The sequence below is a fragment of the Dermacentor silvarum genome, chromosome 2 (assembly GCF_013339745.2).
Source record: "Dermacentor silvarum isolate Dsil-2018 chromosome 2, BIME_Dsil_1.4, whole genome shotgun sequence".
Classification (NCBI taxonomy): Eukaryota; Metazoa; Arthropoda; class Arachnida; order Ixodida; family Ixodidae; genus Dermacentor; species Dermacentor silvarum.
The window spans coordinates 16,570,372-16,591,116 of NC_051155.1; the positions used below are offsets into that span (position 1 = coordinate 16,570,372).

General features: G+C 47.6%; 1 protein-coding gene across 1 annotated transcript in view; it reads left to right on the forward strand.

Annotated features, from left to right (window-relative positions):
* The window catches only part of LOC119441342 (sorting nexin-4-like), a 66,913-nt gene extending 47,614 nt beyond the window's left edge, over positions 1-19,299 (forward strand). The window contains exons 8-11 of the mRNA XM_037705958.2: positions 2,408-2,498; positions 11,183-11,322; positions 13,855-13,969; positions 18,933-19,299. Coding sequence (XP_037561886.1) covers positions 2,408-2,498; positions 11,183-11,322; positions 13,855-13,969; positions 18,933-19,133 — 547 coding nt within the window. The 3' untranslated portion in view covers positions 19,134-19,299. The remainder of the gene's footprint in view (positions 1-2,407; positions 2,499-11,182; positions 11,323-13,854; positions 13,970-18,932) is intronic.
* Positions 19,300-20,745: the final 1,446 nt, after the last annotated feature.

The following is a 20,745-nucleotide window of genomic DNA, read 5'->3' on the forward strand; positions in this document are numbered from 1 at the left end:
CCTATAAGCGGCGAAAACACGGCAGATTGCTTTCAAGATAGGGGCAAGGTGATCGTATCGCCAAAGTGGATCGTTGCAGATTACGTCCTGCTTCGGTCCACTGAAACCGTTCCGCATTGCTTTGCTGGCAAAAATCCTCTCCTTCTGTTTGCGCCAGTCCCGAACGCAAGTTTCAGATTCTCCGAACGCCCGTGATGCAGCCTGATTTGTGTCCGTCTCCGCACACATGATCACTTTCCTTTTAAATGCGGCATCATGATGAACTCGGTACTTCATGCTGATAGAGCTGACGCAGAGAACGTGAAGACAGATGGTAGACTATTGCCTAAGCACGTGTACTGCAGCACATGGAGGAAGCTATGGTAGCTAGGCTCGAGAGTAGCTAGCCTCGACGCGCGTGCGAGGCGGCCATTTTGAAATGCCGACGGCTATATGGTAACGCAGATTTAGGGTCGTACTTGATTCTAACGTGCATGCAATTTTTGGACCTGTTTTATCGGAAAAAAAGTGCGCATTAGATTCGAGTAAATACGGTATTTGTGGCTTGAGGGGAGCGTTTGCCATCTAGGTTGACTGCCGAACTTCCAGGCAGCCGCACTGTAACAGGTATTTCGTGTCCCGCAACTGCAGTATAAGCGATGCGCGTATACATAGAGTGCTATGGGAAAATTAACAGGAGTCTGAAAAGACCGTATTATATCCGGTCCTGCGCTGTAAGCGGTTACGTTATAATTGGTCTATACTGTATTTACAGCACGCCTGTCGTTCCACTGTAAGTACAGCACATCTTGGCATCGCAGCCAGCGAATGTTCCCTCGTGTTTATCCTTTTTTCCCAGGTGGAGTCTTTTAACTGGGATAGAAATCCACGACGATCTTTGCACGTTGTTCCGCATGAGAGAGTTTTCCGCTCAAGTTGATGTACAAAGAGGGAGGTTGACGTATGAAAGTTATCAAGGTAAATGATGTACCCTTCATCCAAATATTTCTCACACAGGCGAGTCACGACATCACGTGCAAGTCCTTTAGAACTTAGAGTTTCGCGCTTCCCAATGTAAACACTGAATTGGACAGTGTAGCCTGTGCTTGAGTCAGCAAGGGCCCAGAGCTTGTACCTCCATTTGACCCCCTTGTCACGCAGATACTGATGAATTCCAGATCGCCCTTCCGACTTTACCATTCGCTCATCAACATACAAATTCTGATATGGCTGGAAAAGCTGAGAGGAGACTTTGACGATATGCTGCAGCAGATATGCAATCCTGTGCAGCTTCCCATCCCTGATGGGGTCACTCTTCTCCGGGTCCATGACACGCGGAAAAGCAAGGAATGCAACGAATTGGCTTCTTGTCATAATCCTAGGAGGAATGAGGTGAGGAAATAATTCTGAGGTCTTCCAGTACAGATGCAGGCGAGGCAATTCCACAATCCACATGTAGACGAGAACTCCTATGCACGGCGTCACTTCATTTAGACCGAACATTTTCCATGACCCATCCTTTTCGGCGTATGTTTTTCAAAGATATGTATCCACGCATATTTGTTCTTGTTCTAACTGATCAAATTTATTAGTTCTGCTGTGAAAAAGAGTTTTAAATAATCGACGGCCCACACAAAGCGCTCGCATCACTACGGTGCGTCCCACCCACATCGACCCCCGGGTTTCGTCTTGGAAAAAACTGCACAGGCTTTACAGCTACTGGCAAGAAATCGTGTCCATAGGACGCTGAGACCTTGCAAATAAGTAATACAGCTGTGAGTACAAGCTCCGCCTCTCATAATTATTTATCAGTACAAACAATGGGTGCATCATATACAGCCGAAGCTTAGCCGCAAGAGGCTTGACTTGATGCTTCCTTGTCATCGGTGCTGAAATCCGATGAGTCCACGTCATCTTCAGCCTCACTGCTGCTGATCCTCAAATTCGGCTCTTGAAGCGCTCAATTCACGAGAAACACAACACATTCGAGGAGCGTCCGTGCGTGATGACAATGCCATGATCGAGGCAAGCGCGTGGTAATCCAAAACTTTTTTGCGGCGCGTGAGAACCGCCGAAAAGTAAAAGCCAACTACGTTTTATAATTCCCACTTTCTTACCTAGATAGCGCTAGGCACCCACAAACAGTGCGTGTGAGAAAATTTGAACTTGATCGATTTGAATAGGCGCAGTAGCGAAAGAGTTAATGCATTTTTTTATGGAGGTATGATCACTTGATTCTGGAGTGTACAAACAGGCAACAATGGTATTCTGCTAGCAGCTACAGTCCTGCTGCATGTGATGTTACGCTACCTAGTGGTTCCACTGCTTTTGTGAAATGTAAATTTCTGTAGTATCCCTTTAATGGCACCTTCCTGTATAGACAATGGGTGGTGGTGCCTTCTCATTTGGCAACACCGTCTGTGCCCAGGGCTGTGTGCAAGCACCAAGAGGTTCTGCAATACGAGCTGGAACGGAAGAAGAGCCTGTACGCATCCAGGGAGTCGCAACGAGCAGAAATTGTGAGTCTGCCAAGGGATTTTTTTAATGCGCTTAACATTCTTTGCCTGCTTCAGCTGTTTTGAGCCTATCTATCTATCTACAGTGGAAGCTCATTGATACCATTCTGCATAATATGTTTTTCTGGCTAATACGTTTCTTTTTCTTTTCTCAATAATACAGTTTGGTTTTATAATACGTTGGATGATACATTTTTCGGATGATACGCTTTATTTGTCGGTTCCCGTGAAGATTGTATCAATGATATTCCACTGTATCTATCTATCTATCTATCTATTGTAATGAGCTGGGATTTGGTAAACATTTGCTTGGAGCTCGAACCAGGTTTACCATCGGAGAGGGTCCGGCAAGGAAGACCAGGTGACGAAAAAACCAATAACAGAAGTTTAATACATAATGATGGGTGAGCGGTGTGCTCCAAAGAAAACATACTAGAAACGTTCAGCGTGCATGCTCCTGCACGCTAGGGCAAAGCAAAACTGTTCTTCATGTGGCAGCTTGCTGGCTTTCTTCCGGGCATTCGCCTTCTCTCGTGCCCCCTCTGCAATGTTAGGACACGTGTTAGGGTGGGTTACAGTAGGGAGGGTTGGTTGCCGTAGCGGGGGTTGGTGGTCATAGTGGGGTGAACGTCCCAAGCGGGGGTGAGTTGCCCCAAGTGGGGATGAACTGGTCGCAAGGCGGTACGGCAGGTTTCGCACATTCCTGGGACCTATGCGATGGACACGTCTGTTCATGTTGACTAGCGAGACCGTTAGGCACGCTGTTTTCCATGCGTTTGAATTCGTTCTGGGCATGACCGCTCAAAGTGAATCGTAACACTATCTAGCCTCTTGTGCCGATTTAGTGGCCCAAGTTGTCTACCAGCTTGAGCCACTAAGTATGTGCTTGTGGTTGTAATGTTGTCGTGGTTGTTCCAACATTGCCATTCCAGTTAAAGCTGTTTTCTCGCCCTGCGCACTGACAAATTATTCTTTTTCGGCCAATTTTAGTGTGTTTTCAGCCAAACCATTTTGGTACAGCGTAGATTAGGCGTTGCCGGTACCGAAACACGGTAGTTTTCAACAATAGATTTTTTTTTCTATTTTCGCAATCTGATCCCCGCGTCTCCCCATAATTTAGCTAGCTTTAATTGTGTTTCGATGATACGAATTTCGGCTGATACTGACACGTATACATGTTTATCTTTCACCGGTGGCCACTTTCCACCGGGTAACAAATGTTAAACGTTATCGCTCGTTGCAGGACGCGCCTGTATCGGAAGTTTCTAGAACGTTATCGATGCTTCGTTCCGTTGCCTGTTCTCACCGACGCTTATGTTATCTGATTGTATGACCGACGCGAATTGTCTAGAACTTTCTGGAAGACCTGCGGGCATCAGGGATTAATCTGGAACCTTCGATGACTCAGGTATAAAAGCCGATGCGTTTCGCCGCTGATCAGATTTTCAACGACCGCCGACTGTGTTCGCCGCTTTCGTTGTGCTTTGAGTCTAGCTTGCTTTTGTGGGCACAGGTTCGCCCAATAAAGAATCAGTTTCGTCATACACAGTTTTACGACTGTTTACTTCAGCGTCACTACTACGTGACATCTGGTGGAGGTGCTTTTGTGTCCATGCAGCAGACGCCCCCGAAAAGCTGTGATCCAAGCCCGAACCCCGAAGAGAGTACCAACGTTGTCCCGGAGCATCGAGCTAGCCTCAGGCTACAAAACCAACCCCCGGAGTACGGACTTCTTCCCGAGAAGACCAAGAGGACAAAAGTCACGACCTCGGCAGCAGCTACCATGACAGCCCCTTACGCCAACATCTGCAATCGTGATGCAACAACCCAGGGAGGCGCCGACTTTTCGCGGTTCGCCATGTGAAGACCCTGAAAGCTGGCTGGAGGCATACGACCGCGTCGCTACGTTCAACAAGTGGGACTGCGACGACAAGCTCTGCCATGTTTACTTCTCGCTTGAAGACGGCGCCAGAACCTGGTTCGAGAATAGGGAGCGTGCACTAACAACCTGGGACCTCTTCCGAGCCGCATTCCTGGACACCTTCACTAGCGTCGTCCGTAAAGAAAGAGCTGCAGCCTTGCTGGAAAACCGTGTACAGCTCCCGAATGAGAGCATCAGTATCTACACTGAAGAAATGACTCGATTATTCCGGCACGCCGACCCCGCTATGCCAGAAGACAAGAAAGTTTGCATGCTCATGCGGGGAGTTAAGCAGGAGCTATTCGCCGGACTTGTGCGGAATCCACCAACGACAGTGCAAGACTTTCTCTCGTAGGCTACGACGATCGAGAAAGCACTGGACATGCGCAACCGGCAATACAATCGCCGTTCGAAGCCACAGTACGCTGAAGTCCAAGGACTCTCCCACGACCTACGAGACACCATCAGGGCGATAGTACGCGAAGAGCTGCAGAAGTTGCTACCGTCGTCGCAGCCTCAAGTTGCTTCCATCGCCGATATCGTGCGGGAGGAAATACAGCAATCGCTAGGACTTCCCGAATCACCGCAACCCCAGCCGGAAGCGATGACCTACGCCACCGCCGCCCGTCGTCAAGGCCCCCCTCCGCGCTCGCGCCAGGGCCCCGTAACGCCGCAGTTCCGTTGTCCACCGCCGCCGCCGCCAGCACGCCCGCCCGTCGCCCAGCGCAGCTACCAAAGGAAGACAGACATTTGGCGCGGCCATGTCTACCGCCGATGCCCATACCGCGAGATGGGCCTACGAGGGTTTGCCGTCAACGCACCGCGTCCACAGCTGGGCGAGCGACCACGTGACATCGCCGACTACCTTGCCGGAGCCCAGTGGCAACCACGACGACCCTCACGCTCGCCGTCACCAGGCCGCTACATCTCGCCGCATTGCCGTCAGTACACCGGTCCCACCCGGAGCCGATCTCCGAGCCCTTACCCGGGAAACTAAAGGCAGCAACCGCTGGAGGTGCGGTTGCTGTACGACGCAATGCCGAAGATCCTCCGCCGCCGCCGCCGCCGATTCGCGAATCATCACGACGAGATATCAGCATGCCGCCTAGCAACAGCCTTGACAGCACTTCGCCGCAAAAAGAAGACCTTCCGACACAACGTAGCAGCAGCAGAGCAAGCCGACGCAGCCGTGATCCGACGCCACGAATTACCCGCAACGCCACACACCGGACTACCGATCTAGATGTGCTCATTGATGGTCATAACGTCACCGCTCTCGTCGACACTGGCGCCGACTATCCCGTCTTCAGTGGCGCGTTCGCTGCCAAGTTGAAGAAGGTGAAAACAGCCTGGCAAGGACCCGATATCCGGACAGCGGGAGGCCACCTAATAACGCCGACTGGAATCGGCACAGCGCGAGTCACGGTAAACAACCGCACTTACCCGGCGAACTTCGTAATCCTGCAGCACTGCTCCAGGGATGTCATCCTAGGCATGGACTTTCTAAATCAACACAGTGCAGTCATCGACTTAAGGTCCAAGTCGATAACGCTTTCAACGCACAACACGATACCACCGGATACAAGCATAAGTTACCATGCCTTGAATGTGCTTGAAGAACAAGTCACCGTTCCGCCTCGCTCCAGCGTCATGATTTCCGGTGGTACCGAAGTGCTTGCAGACATGGAGGGCGTCATCGAGGGCTATCATCACTTACTGCTCGACCGTGAAATTTGCGTCGCTAGAGGCATAGCTGAGCTACATGCAGGGAAAGCAAGGGTGATGCTCACGAACTTCAGCCCCGAATACAAGCACATTAACAAAGGCACCACGGTCGCCTACATCGACGAAATAGTACAAGCCAGCAGTGCTTTCGCTTTCACGGATTCCAGTGCACCTGCAACGACGACTATAGTTTCTGAACCAACTTTCGACGTCAACCGGAACCTTCCCAGGCATAAGAAAGAACAGCTAAAAGCTCTGCTCCTGCAATACAAGGACTGCTTCTCGTCGTCGTTAAAAGTTCGACAAACCCCTGTCGCCAAGCACCGCATTATAACCAACGAATATGTCCGCCCAATCCGTCAGAGCCCGTACTGAGTTTCGGCGCGCGAACGCAAGGCTACAAGGCCATCATGCTCATGGGCTACCTTGGCAAGCGAGTGCCATAGCAAAGTGGGTCAATACCACCAAAGCAATGGATGTGTCTGAATGACCACTACAGATCTTAAATAAATGTGACTTCAGAAATACAGTGCGTCACTACATTGCTCGAATCCTAGTCATCATGGGACGAGTTCTGCTGTTCTTTTTAGCTAGTTGGAGTGTCTGTAGGTGCAATTACTAGGGGTGTGCGAATATTCGAATATCACCGAATCGAATAGCAAACATTCGAATAATTCGATTTGCGAATCAAATATCTACTATTTGTGTTTTCGCATATTCAATATATTTGGTGCAGAGACCCGCGCAGTGCCAAACGACATGTGCACCGCGAATCCCCTCGTGCTCGATGCCGCCCAGCCGAGCATTTCCCTTCGCTCTCCGCGCAAAAAGAGAGCCAAGTGCAGAGCAGACGGGGCTGACGCAGTAGTGGACTATGTCGCTGCAAGCGCTTCCTGACGTTGGCCCGAAGCAGGGATGGCACACACAGTGTCGTAACGCTGCCATTCGCAGAATGCGCTAACTTAACATGACCCTCCAGTTGTGACTCGATCACCGGTTGCGCAGTGATCAAGTCACGTGATGCGTGGTCCTTTCGCCTGTCACGCAGATTGGCCGTACGATAACTGAACTACCATAAAGTTGGTTCAGCCCTTCTGATTTTGGAGAAAAACTGGAAAGACAGCCTTTCTGTGCAATAAATAAAATAATTACTCCAAAACATTGGTCCACTATTAAACTGATAGCCTCATTGGTATTCAGTACAACACAAAGTCACTAATTCATTAGTTTCAGAGGGTAAAAAAACAACACTTAATTCCATTTAACAAAAATTCTAGTGATAAAAAAAATATTTTCCAGACCTTCATATACTAGAACTGAGCTGTAATCAGTGCCGGCATACTAATTTGGTGTTCCCTTTAATAAGAGTAGACCGTACTGTATACCTTGATTTATATGTACCTTTAGGTTACGCGATAGCTTGCTACATCTTTGTTATGTAATTCTAGGAGACTCCCAAGCATGTGCAGCACCGTATTTTCTTGCGCAGAATTTGTAAGCCTTAAGTTATATGAAAAGTTTTCTGATATTTGATATACATCTTGTTTTTTTCTTGATTCAATTTGCTATTCTATTTAAAATCTACTATTTGGTATTCGCACACTCCTAGAAATTACCGTTAAGACAATAGATAGCTGAAGCACACCATATGCTGGTCATCACATAGGTCATGTCATGCTTAAAGGGGCCCTGAACCACGCCTCGGGCTTGGTGAAGGAACATAGTCCGCGGGTAGCATACGCTGCTGTGAACATCTCAGCCAAGTTTTGCTGTCGTAGGCAGTGCGTGGAGCTTGCAAGCGGAGTGCAAAGTCACCTTTCTCTCAAACGCTCTCGTTTCAAGAGAAGCCACGATCCTCACTCTCTTCTGTGTGCTTTATTACATAATAAAGCACATTCCAATATGCAGCTGCTATTGGTCGCTGCGGTCGGCTACACCGCAGCCGCCGCGGGGTGCTGCGACGAGTCCACTGGCTGCTCGCTGTGGACAACTGCACTTGGCTTACGTTTAGCGCATCGTAGGCACCAAAATCGGAAGTCGTGGCATCTACGTTAACTCGCTGTGGACAATTGCGTTTGGCTTACGTTTAGTCCGTCGTAGGCACCAAAATCAGAAGCAAGGCAAGCCTCCAGGAAAAAGGCGAGGAGGAGGCGTACTGCATAAACAGCATGGTGTGGGGCTTGCACTTGCACATGCACTGGTGCGATATCTGATGCCACTGCAGCGTCACTCTCGTTTTTTCATGCAGCACCACATGCATTATGCCTGTTTCAACGATTTGGAGCAATCATCTTTGTCCTTCCACTATGGGAACAGCGGCCGCTCAAGAGTCCCTTTTGACACGGCCTGAGTCGGGTAGAACTAACGCTGGCGCCACGCACTGCAGCCACTCAGTGTTGTAGAGGATCTGTGGTTACTATGCCATTATCAGGAGATCACGGTTTGGCGGTGCTTCATTTACACGTTGCTGTTTGCTGATAACGGTTTATGGTGACGTATTAGATTTCAAACATCACATTTTTTCCGTGCGAAGCATCGTAGATAAGGTAATTTGATTGATAAAATTTTATGGCTCTTTTGTGGCAGACACGCAGTCGTAATGCCAAGACATGTTGTCCGAGACCTTCGCAGAATGGCAGCATGCCATAGTAGTATTCCGAAGTTTAAGCTTCAGGCCAACTAGACCATTTGATTCTCTTGTGCAGAATACAGTCAATTTCAGTGGTAGTTAAATATATCACAAGCTCTCTAATAAAAAATGGCAGCTGTGCTCACAGTTACGAAATGACAGGTGATCAAAACCAGGCACCATTTCAAAAGAGCTATACGACACTGCATTTCGTTCTTTAGAGGGACGTTTCTTAAGGAAATTTGCAGCTAAGTGCAGGAACCTACCGGGATTAAAAATGACACGGGAAATGTGGTTTTCGGACCAAAGTGCTGCCGAATCGTAACTGCTGACGCCACCTTCAGGGTGGTTAATTTTTTGGTGTTTTGAAGGGCGAATTCACATATATTGAGCTACTTATATACAGTGTTGACCACGTATAACGTAAGTCACCGGAGTCGCGAATATCCGCACTATAAGCGGTACCGCACTATAACCAAAACAACTATTTTATTGCGATAATGGACACTCCAGGCGCATTTCTGCCTTCGCTGTCACCGTACTCTAGGTTCCGTATTCGCTTACTAAATAAGTTAACAAGCACGGTGTCACGCGCGCACAAGCAAACATGAACAAATCTTGCTCGTTGACCGCGGAAACAAACTGTCAAAACGCTTGAGTGACGAAGTGCGGCGAGCGAATTCACCTTTGTGCTATCATGCCTCTCGCTTCAATGCGACCTATAAGCGGCGAAAACACGGCAGATTGCTTTCAAGATAGGGGCAAGGTGATCGTATCGCCGAAGTGGATCGTTGCAGATTACGTCCTGCTTCGGTCCACTGAAACTGTTCCGCATTGCTTTGCTGGCGAAAATCCTCTCCTTCTGTTTGCGCTAGTCCCGAACGCAAGTTTTGGATTCTCCGAACGCCCGTGATGTGGCCCGATTTCTGTCTGTCTCCGCACACGTGATCACTTTCCTTCTAAATGCGGCATCATGATCAACTCGGTACTTTATGCTGATAGAGCAGATGCAGAGAATGTGAAGAGAGACTATTGCCTAAGCCCGTGTACTGCAGCACATGGAGGAAGCTATGGTAGCTAGGTTCGACGCACGTGCGAGGTGGCCATTTTGAAATGCCGACGGCTATATGGTAACGCAGATTTAGGGTCGTACTCGATTCTAACGTGCATGCAATTTTTGGACCTGTTTTATCGGGAAAAAAAGTGCGCATTATATTCGAGTAAATACGGTATTTGTGGCTTGACGGGAGCGTTTGCCATCTAGGTTGACTGCCGAACTTCCAGGCAGCCGCACTGTAACCGGTATTTCCTGTCCCGCAACTGCACTCTAAGCGATATGCGTATACATAGAGTGCTATGGGAAAATTAACGGGAGTCTGAAAAGACCGTATTATATTCGGTCCTGCACTATAAGCGGTTGCGTTATATACTGTAATGACCACTTTTCACCGAACTATCGAGTTGTTATAAGTTGGTTCGACTGCATAACGAAGTAAAGTACTGATTTTACCGACTTTTTTTATCAAGTTTTAACTGTATCTTGGCGACAGGTTGAAGTCTGTCATTATCGCTTCATCTAAAACCACCCATTCACTCAACGAATGGCAGCCTGCATCCTACCTACGCCTTCGTAACATATTCAGAACTGCATCAGCAGCTTCAGGGGTGACCTGTCTGAAACACAGACTTCTTCAGTGTGTGTTCAGTGGCAAAGTTTATAATTGTTATAATATAGTTCATCCAGGCCATACTGTTCTCTTTTGTGCATCTGCATTTACACAGATTACCAAAAACGAGACATATGGGGATGGTATTCTGGGGCAGTCACTTTGGAGATAATTTCATTTTGCGAAATTTCGTGTGACTCGGCACCAGATTCGTCCATGTCCACAGACAACAGCGTTTCCAGCACTGTGCTAAGCTCGCTATCTTCGCAGAGTGACAAGAGTGAAGACTTTGGCCGTAGACTTTGCCTCGTTCAGCGCCGATTCAAGTGAAATCTCATGAAAGAAAAACTATCTCCGAAAGTGATCGCACAAGAATACAGTGCCTGGTCTGGTTTTAGCAATTTGTGCGTCTCAAAGCTACTTATTGCCCCCCTGAAGCGGAGACTAGATCAATGGTGGTGAAACAAGGGCTGTTGCTGAAGCGAACAGTTTCAATCAAAACTTATCAAAAGATTGTCTCCAGAGCGACTTCCCTTATTGACCACTGTCACCCACTTCTGTGCTTCCATAAATTTCTGGCTGAATCTGTGCTCTGCAGAACGAGTTTACCTAAAATGTTGATTGAAAAACATCAACCTTCCCCAGGTTGACTGATGCAATAAGTATTGTTCATCCCAAAGTCAAAGAGGGACTAGCTCCTGGTATTGACCATCAGAACTGACCTCTAGTGATGCTGATGACGCAGGCATCCAGTGGTGCACCGAGTCAGGGCCTTGTGTCACGTTTGCTGCATTCGTCATCTACACCTGAGCAGAAGGCACAGGCACTGGAGCAGCAGCTGCAGAGCCTTGATGCTGAGATTCGGGCAGCAACACGCGAGAAGCAGTGAGTGAATAACAGGTGCACACTGGTGCTATCTGGCAGCTACGTTTGAAATATGTTGTAGTGGTACTACATGTGTGATATGTGTGCATTATGGGATTTGTGAAAGTTTTCTACTTCTGTAGTCTTTACATCTGGAAGGCTTGTTGATTTTTCTCTGCGTCAACTCCACTGGAAACATTGTAGAAAGGTTTGGGCTAATGTAGATTGCACATAGTTATCACATGTAAGTCAAGTCGTGTGACGACCTAAATGGGATGATACTTACATGTGATGATAATGAGCAGTTACGAGCCACCAACTCGTTGATACATTTAGAGAATCACACCTGATGCTGAGAAGAATTTTCGGACAATGCTAAAAACCTTGACAAATGACCCTGCATGATTGGGTTGTTTCTTAGCCCACAACTGCTGGTCACAGTATAGCACGTGAAAAAATGTTTCAAAAACCAGGGCAACTCATACTTCAACCTGTTATCACTGGCTTTACTCAACAATAAAATATAACAAATACATAGACGTTTCGCCACCTATGCGGGTGACATTGTCAGTACACAAATGGCAACAAATAGGAAAATACAGTTGAACCTGCTTATAACGAACCTCCATATAACGAATTCCTGGATATAACGAAGTTTTTCTATTCCCTGCCATTACTCCATAGAAGCACATGTATTTGAGACCTCTACGTAACGAAGTGGCAGCAGGAGACCCCCTCGATATAACGAATTTCCCCCTCCAACAACCTAGAGATTTCGCCCCAAATATTGTCATTTTTGCGCGAGCGGCAACCGGAAGCACCTTGTCCGCCGCGACGGAATGCGAAGAGAGTGCACGTGTGCGTGCGTGCGTGTGCGAGGCGGGCCTGCATCTCTCGACCCGGCGATCTTGCCGCCGCGGGCGTGACCTTTTCCCCTCCCTTCATTCAAATCTCATCCTGCTGCTTGCTGCAGCTGGCCTAGCCCGCCAAGCCGGCACTCTCTCCTTTTCCAGCTGATGTTGCCGACGCGCTGGTACACGCTGTGGCACATCACACTCGATAAGCGCGGACACGCGCTGTCAAACGCTGGCGGCGTGTGGAAGTGCCGCTGGAGAAGGGAGCGAAGTGACCTTCGTGCTGTTGTCTATCGCTTCAACGCAAACTGAGCGCCGAGAACACACAGCACGCACAAAGCTACGAGCCGCCGACGCACCTACACTGCTAGACTCTACCCCAACGCAGATTGCTTTCAAGATACGGCCCGCGCGACCGCGCGCTGCCACGCAGTACGCAGTTGATGCCAGAGTACAGTACAACGCCGCCCCGCTATCCCTCCCCCCTCGCTTGCTCGCTTGTGCGCGCTTCCTCCCTGCTTTTCTTGCGCGTGCGAGATTAGACGCGCAGGGCTTTACGGCCTTTGGGTGTTCGAACTGGGTTAAAACCCTCATACACATTGGCAAACGTGTTCCCGAAGCCAAAGGACCGCACACCTCCGGACGAACAAAGTGGTGTCGTCTACAAGGTCAACTGCTCGGACTGTGGTGCCAGCTACATTGGCGAGACGGGGCAGCGATGTCGCACTCGACTCAGGGAACACTTAAGGGATGCTACAAAAGCCACGCATGCCACACGTGCATATACAGAACTGGTGGATCATTGTTTAACAAAAGGACACATGTTCGATTGTGATAATGTAGCCACGTTAGCACGGGAACACCGATGGGGGCCAAGAAAATTTGTGGAATCATGGTTTATCCGTTGCAATCGATCTGCATGCAATTCTAACCGTGGCCCCCTGCCAGATGTTTACGGCAGTATCATACATAAATAGGATGTATTTTCCCATTTGTTGCCATTTGTGTACTGACGATGCCACCCGCATAGGTGGCAAAACGTCTATGTTTTTGTTATATTTTATTGTAGAGTAAAGCCAGTGATAACACGTTGAAGTAGAAGTACAGTATAGCACATCATGCTACGCAGTAGAGTCTGCCACATGACATTGCTAGTCAGTATGCCAACAGCATGATATGCATCCGCAATTAGCTTTACATTGTAGCTGAAACACTCAGTGCTTTCCCTGCATCAGAAATTGCAGTTTGTTTGCCTAGGACATACTGCCAGTTTGATTAGAAATTGTTGCAGGAAAGGCACTAAATCAAGATCATAACAAGGTTCGGTCAGAATAGAGGTAAAAATAGATTAACAAAAGCTATACAAAACAAATTGAGCTATACATTGACATTAGGCTAACATAGCATGAGTGGCAGTAGCATCGAAGTTAAATGTTCAAGTTGAAGGGCAAATGTACACCATTGCTAAATAGCAAAAGAGATGTGGCAATTTCTTTCTGAATATTTGTTTTATGACTGGAAAGCAAGTAATTTTCAAGTAATGACATACAGTTATCTAGTTGCAGCCTTTTGGTTGTTTCATTGTCTTATTACCAGCTAAAAAAAAAGAAGAAAAATCTGAAGCAGTCAGAGTAGAACTTTCCCTCATGATAGTAATTCCCTATCATAGTAATTTGCATCTGCGAATTTGCCTTTTCAGGGAGTTTTCTGAGAAAGCTCTAGCAGAGATTGCCAAGTTCCGGGAGCAGAAGGAGCGGGACCTCACCCAAGCACTGTCCATTTTTGTCAGCACCAACATCCGGCTCTGTAGAGAGGTGGGCAGCCCACTTTTTTATTACATCTTTTATCTGCTTATAGAGCTAAGTCGAGATACTTCAAGTTTAAATAGCGCGATAAGACTGTGACAACTAGAAACGCATTCACAGAGGACCAGCGCTGTACTATAAACAAAAATTTTATTTGGAAAACCATGTTTCTTTTTGTTTTGTTTATTATGTCATCATCACTTTTGAAAAGAAACGCACTTATCATTGAAAGTGGATCAAGATATGTTCCTGTACAGAAGTGAACACGTGGCCCTGTCCAGTGGCAAACTCATGAAGTCTGACAAAATGCTCTATCATGGCCAGAATCTATCACAGTTTAACATTCTGGCAAATGGTCGATAAAGAAAGCACTTATAGTGCGTGTATACCCACGTAAACTAGCCATGAAATTAAAGATTGCAAATCACTAAAAGTAAACGAGATCACATGATCAGTCAGACTCACCTTGGGGATGACCATGTTAAAATGAATATTACATGAAATTGACAATATGCAAGAGTAGATATAGTAACACCGAACAAGCAAAACATTGACAAAAGCCAGTGTCGGATAAAGCAGAGGACAGGAAACAAGTTCAAATTCTTGAATAAACAAACCATTGTTCAACTAGCTGAAGCAATCAGGAACTTTAAAGGGGCCCTGAAAACACTTTTTATCGAAAGCGAGATATGCATTTGTAGTTAAACTAGAGTGTTAACGCGCTTTGCATTCTTTGGGCACTTCACACACTTTGTAGAGACCACGTATCTATCTATCTATCTATGTTTGTATCTAGGTTTGTTTGCATCTAACCATTTTCCCGCCTACCTGGGTCACTGGGTAGTTAGTGATTGAATGGGTAGCGCATTGGGCTGCTCTGCTGAGGTAGCAGGGTTCGAAGCCAACCGATCATCGGACCAACTTGGATCACTGATTATATGTGTCGCTCTTCAACGAACCTCTGTCATGTCAACGTGCGTCGCTGTAGATGCGGGACTGGGTAGGTATTGCTGTTCGATGAAACACGAAGAAACTTTGACGCCGACTTGGAGCACTGGGAATGTGCTGGACTTCATTGAAGCTCTTTTATGCCAACTTGGGTCACTGGATGTGTGCCAGTAGGTGTTTGCCGCTCCTCAATGAACGTCTTTGATGCCAACTTGGCTAACTACGTATGTGCCAAAGGGATTGTGCCCTGAATTTTTCTGATGCTGAGTGGATTCGAACCCACGTCACAAAGGTTCCTCAAGGACAACAAACCGACGCTTTAGCAGGCAGCGCTACAAGTGCACTGAATAAAACTGCGACTTGGGAGTGTTGGGTACGTGCACTGGGTATGCGCTGCCCTTGAATAAACCTCTCGACAACTTGGGTCACTGCACGAGTATGTGCCACTGAATGTGCAGCAAGCGAGGAAACAATGCTCAGTGTTTGCAGGCACCGGTGAGCCACGCTTTTTGTCTCGGAGGCCACGCGCGGACTTCTCAGCAGCGCCACCAGATGGCACAGTGCGTCCAGAAAGGAGCACAAGACAGGAGCCCGGTTGCTGCATTAAGCATTTCTCAACATGCACCACGCATTTCGGAGGACAAGCACAGAATTAGCAGCGGCAGCATAGATGGCACCAAGTGTTCTTGGGGAAGTATGAAAGAGGAATCTCACTGCAGTACACGCCTCACACAGACCTCGTTTCGACGGTGGCAGCATGTTGTGTCACTATATTGATTCAATGCTAAATGCATTACCATCAACTGTCGATTTTTTTCAGAAATACTTTGCAGAAAAAGGTATGGCAATGCATTCAGCAGAAGTGGAGTTATTGGCAGTCAATAGTCGCCTGCCTTTGATCCTCTTCGCAGTGCTCCCGCCCCTTCAATACCTTGCACTGCGAAGGCTATGGCGGAGCAGGGCGTGCCCAAAGCGCTCTGCCTACTGAACGTCACCATGGCCGCGTAGTTCAAAATTGGTTTTGGATGTTCACATAGACACTACTACTTCTTTCTGATTTTGGCGCCTACGTCGCACCAAACTCTGAGGCTATCCCTCAACTTACAGTTGAGTTCACGGTGTCTCATTCCTATGCTGTGTTACAGTGTGCTAGCAGAGTTCCTTTATGCTTTTCTACTAGTCACGAAACTTCAGGCCAAGTTTGTTATAGCGGCGGCAGCTGCCGCTAGGTGTGCCACTTCAGATGAGGAGGCTACGAACACGGGTGTTGTCGGCTTGCTTTGGCAGTTTAGAATTGTTTAGATAGCTTTAGGTGCGATTGCACTAAACCGGCACGATACCGATTTTGGTCTGCCAACTTCCTGCGACAGCTGTGTTGTGCCAAAGGCCCTGTCGGCAGAAGTGGAGTCATCGGGAGACAAATGAGACGATGTTGTTGCCACACTGCAATAACACAATGGCCCCCACTCCACATGGCTGTTATGAAAATTTCGCCACTGATTTCTACATGTGCTGCTTGTTTTTTTTTTTTTGTTTTTTTTACTTGTTCTCAACAAGACATTTAGTATTTTTGCGTCAAGCATATGCAACTTTGCACATTTTAATACCGATTTATTCGAGCGGTGCATTTGTTTACACCGGCACGTACGGCGACAGCTGGTTGTTTGCTTCAAGTCCTGTCTGAACCGTGCAGAACTGACGCAAAAAATTGGAGGATGCTTAAACTTTGCCTTTTGAGATGCGGAACACGATATCATTCAAAGATCCCTGACTGCTTTTCACGCTTCCTGGCAACTGCAGCTTATGTAACTGTAACGTTTACCAGGAAACGCTGGCAGAGAACGCTATGCACGAAGGCGAGCTTTTTGGTAGAAACGCTGCCTTTTGCTTGGGCCAATCCTCTCAGAATAAAATACTAGGATTGTTTCCTTATAGACAGTGTCCATGGCATAGCCCCTATGTGGAGTTTGTTGTTTTAAAACTGCATCTTTATCTGTCCTTCTCATCTACCGTATTGTTCCCCCTCCCCAAGTGTAGGGTAGCCAACAGAGCATGTCCTTCATTAACCTCCCAGCCTTTTCCTCTTTGTTCTTTGTTCCTCTTTCTCTCTCTCTTGGTACTTTGAATGTTTAAAAGTTGCCCCTATCCCTAGTTTTCAAGGAATTCAGAGGTTGCATTTATTATCAAGGAGTTTTAAGGGCCGTTGAGTCTCTTTTTTTCAAACTTGAGGGTTTTGAAAAGTGTCAAGGAGGTGTACTAACCCTGTTTAAGTATGGTATGGTAAAGCTTTATTAAGGCCCTTCGGAATGCGCGTCAGCACGTAGTGGGCCACTCCCACGTCGGTATAGAAAGGCTGAGCCTCTCTGCTGCATCCCAGGCCCGATGGGCAGCCCATAGCTGTGCTAAGTGACAAAGGAAAATATGTTTGGCATTATGAAGTCGATGACCTTTTACAGGGCTCAGTATAATTTCTATCATTAATGAAGTGTAAGCTAGCAGTATTAATTTTGACTTCCTTAGCAGTAAGTTTGCCTAGTTGGTATCGATTCATTATTCCTACAGCGCAAAAGACAGATGCAAGGGAAAGACAAAAATTGTGCAGATCCCATGCACTGTGGGAACCAATGTTATGTGAAGCATTTTGCAGGTATCTGGCTACCCATCATCATTTGGAGTCCTGCAAAGTGTTGCCAGATGTCATTGATGCGTGTCATGTCATATCATATGTCATGGCATTCATGTTGAGTCTTGCATGCATTTTATAAATGCATCTCATTCTTGCCATGTCATGCATATACACTATACAGGTATATGTACATCCAGTTAAAGAAATGACCACGATGGCATCACGACTACGAGCAACCTGGTCAAACAGCATATATATTAAAGGGGCCCTGAACCACTTTTCATCGAAGTGGAGAAAGACATTTCAAGTAAAAATAGGCTATTTCAGAATCACTTTGCCGCAAAAAGTACTTCAATGCCTTCAGCAGAAGTGGAGTTATCGGCAATCAAACACGGCCTCCGCTGTGCTCCCCTTCCTCCTTCAATGCCTTGCACTGGAAAGGCTACGGCGGAGTGGGGTGGGGCCACAACACTCCGCCTCCGAGACGTCACCAAGGCGCGCAGTTCAAATTTCATTTTAGACTTCCAATTTTGGTGCCTACAAAGCGCTAAACGTAAGCCAAACGCGGTTGGCCTCAGCGAGCCGCAGTGCACTTAGCAGTGGACTCGTGGCGGCACCGAGGCAGCCGCGGTGTAGCCGACCGCAGCAACCAATAGTAGCCGCGTATTGGAGTGTGCTTTATTAAGAAATAAAGTGCACAGAAAAGTGCAAGGATCAAGGGGTTTTTGAAATGAGAGCGGTTGAGAGAAAGGTGACTTCGCACTCCGCTTGCGAGCTCCACAAACCGCGTACGACAGCAGAACTTGACTGAGATGTTCACAACAGCATATGCTACCTGCAAACTATGTTATTTCACCATCCAGAGGGGTGGTTCAGGGCCCCTTTAACAGCGCGACCCAGAATGATAAAAGGCACGGGACAGAGCACTCTGTTCTATGCCTCTTATCTTGGCCCTGGGTTTCGCTGTTAAAGAAATCTCCTCTTTTAGCAGATGTGCCAAGCAGACCAACTGAACATGCTGCACCTACCTAGTGGCCGAAGCTGGTAGACAATTTGGTTTTGCTGGATCGGCATGAGAGGCTTGGTGCACTCAAAGTGCCTCAAGTAGGCAAAGAATGCTAACTGTATTAAAAACGACAGAATTTGCATGCTGCGGTAAATTGGGCTGGTTGGTATTGGTTCTTTATTCCTACAGCATCATTATTCTACAGTCCTGTCATTTTTGTCTTTCCCTTCTCTTCATCTTTTATCGCTGTAGGAATAATGAGTGTTTAGCTAATGCCGCATTGCAGGAAAAGCGGATACCTGATTGAGTGATTGTTGGATCCAGTTTTATTCGGATGTCTAAGCTGTTGTCCACTTTGAGGTAACAAATAATCATTGCCCACCATTTTTCAGTCTGTCGCAATATGGGAGAGAGTGTGCCAATGCTTCGAGGAGATGTGCCAACTGGAGGACAAGGCCGCACCGACTGGTGACAGTGCCAATTTGCCAGCTATTGACAAGACTTCGCCCGTGGCCGACACACTGCCGGTCAGTGCAGAGGAGGTGCCCATTGGGGAGAAGGACAGGTCTGCCACAAACAGTGATGTGCAGTGAAGATGCCTATGGGTGTACTTCTAGGAAGAACCGGTGCCATTCTGTTTTTCGCCTACTTTTTACAATTTTAATCTTCTAGTTCATCACAGTCATTAACATCAGTCGTGGATGTCCGAGTCAATAAAACATCATTTCGTGTACAGTGAGCAGCATGTTGTGGGACCTTCTACAGAGGCTCGGTAAGATCAATAATTGGACAACGTCTCATCTGGTCCTGAAGTAGACTCATATTAGAAACACAATAAACAGAACACCAACCAAAAGTGTATTGTCAAAGTGGCTAGACATTTTAGCGTTCACTGAACTAAAGGGCCCAGACATCATTTGAAATCGAGGCTCCTTTCAAGCGAGCGCTCAGTGTTTGAGCCTTTTAATTCAGTGAGCAAGGCTTTGGTGTGGAAGCTGGAATGTCTATCCACTTTGACAATACAGTTAAACCTGCTTATAACGAACCTCCATATAACAAATTCCTGGATATAAATTCGAGCGCTTGGCACACTCAAATTCACAGTGACTGCGAGGCGAGAGCAAGTGCACGTGTGCGTGCGTGCGTGCGAGCGTGCGCAAGGCGGGCCTGCATCCCTCGACCCCGCAATCTTGCCGCCGCGGGCATGACCTTTCCGTCTCCCTTCATTCAAACCTGATCCCGTCACTTGCTGCAGCTGGCCTAGCCTGCCAGATGCACCAAGCAGACTCTCTTTTTCCAGTTTAAGTTGCCGAAAAAAAATAAACATTCTTTTTTTTCGACGCGCTGGCAACACCACTCTTTGGTTACTGCGCAAGTCTCTGCACTTCACTTCACTAACCTGACACTAGGTTACGCTATAGGGCCGTTTATAGTCCGACGTAGTGCGAGTGCGCACGCTACGTCACGTTGGCGAAAACGACCCCCTCTGTAGTAGAGCGCACCGGCGCAGCCAACGTAACCGGCAGCTTCGACGCGCCCGACGGGCCCGGTGCCGAATGGACTCCTGACCCATTCGCGCGTTAGTCGCGCCGACTGCGTCGACCCACAATGCCATTTCACGTGAAGAAGTAAAGGCTCCCACCCTCTTCGCCGACGGTCGCAGACAGCCGTTCAAAGCAGCACGCGAGCTTGGGATCGTTCTGCCCATGCTCTGAAGATAACAGCCGACGGCGTGCGTCGGAGTATAGAGCAGATGGTGTTTCGGCTGGCGCAGCGCAACCGGCGCAGCATGACTGGCCGCAAACGAGGCTGGCCCATGCGCCGATAACGTCGGACTATAAAGGGGCCATCGGTAAGCGATAAGGATCGAGTAAATACGATAAACGTTTCTTTTTCGAATTTTCGTGCTGAACCTGCATATAACGAAATCCTCTTTATAACGAAATTTTTCGGGAATTTATCAATTTCATTATATCCAGGTTTAACTGTATATTTTTCGTCGGCGTTCTGCATATTGTGTTACTAATATGAAAGGCTCAATAGCTATGGCGTTCTATTCTCGGTGTTCTAAGCTCAGCTTCAATGTGTTCAATTTCTGACCATGGCAGCCACACTCTGAAGGAGGCAGAATGCAAGAACACTCCTGTACCATAACTTGGGCACCTGTTCGCGAATTACAGGTGGTCAAAGCCCTTATGGCGTCTT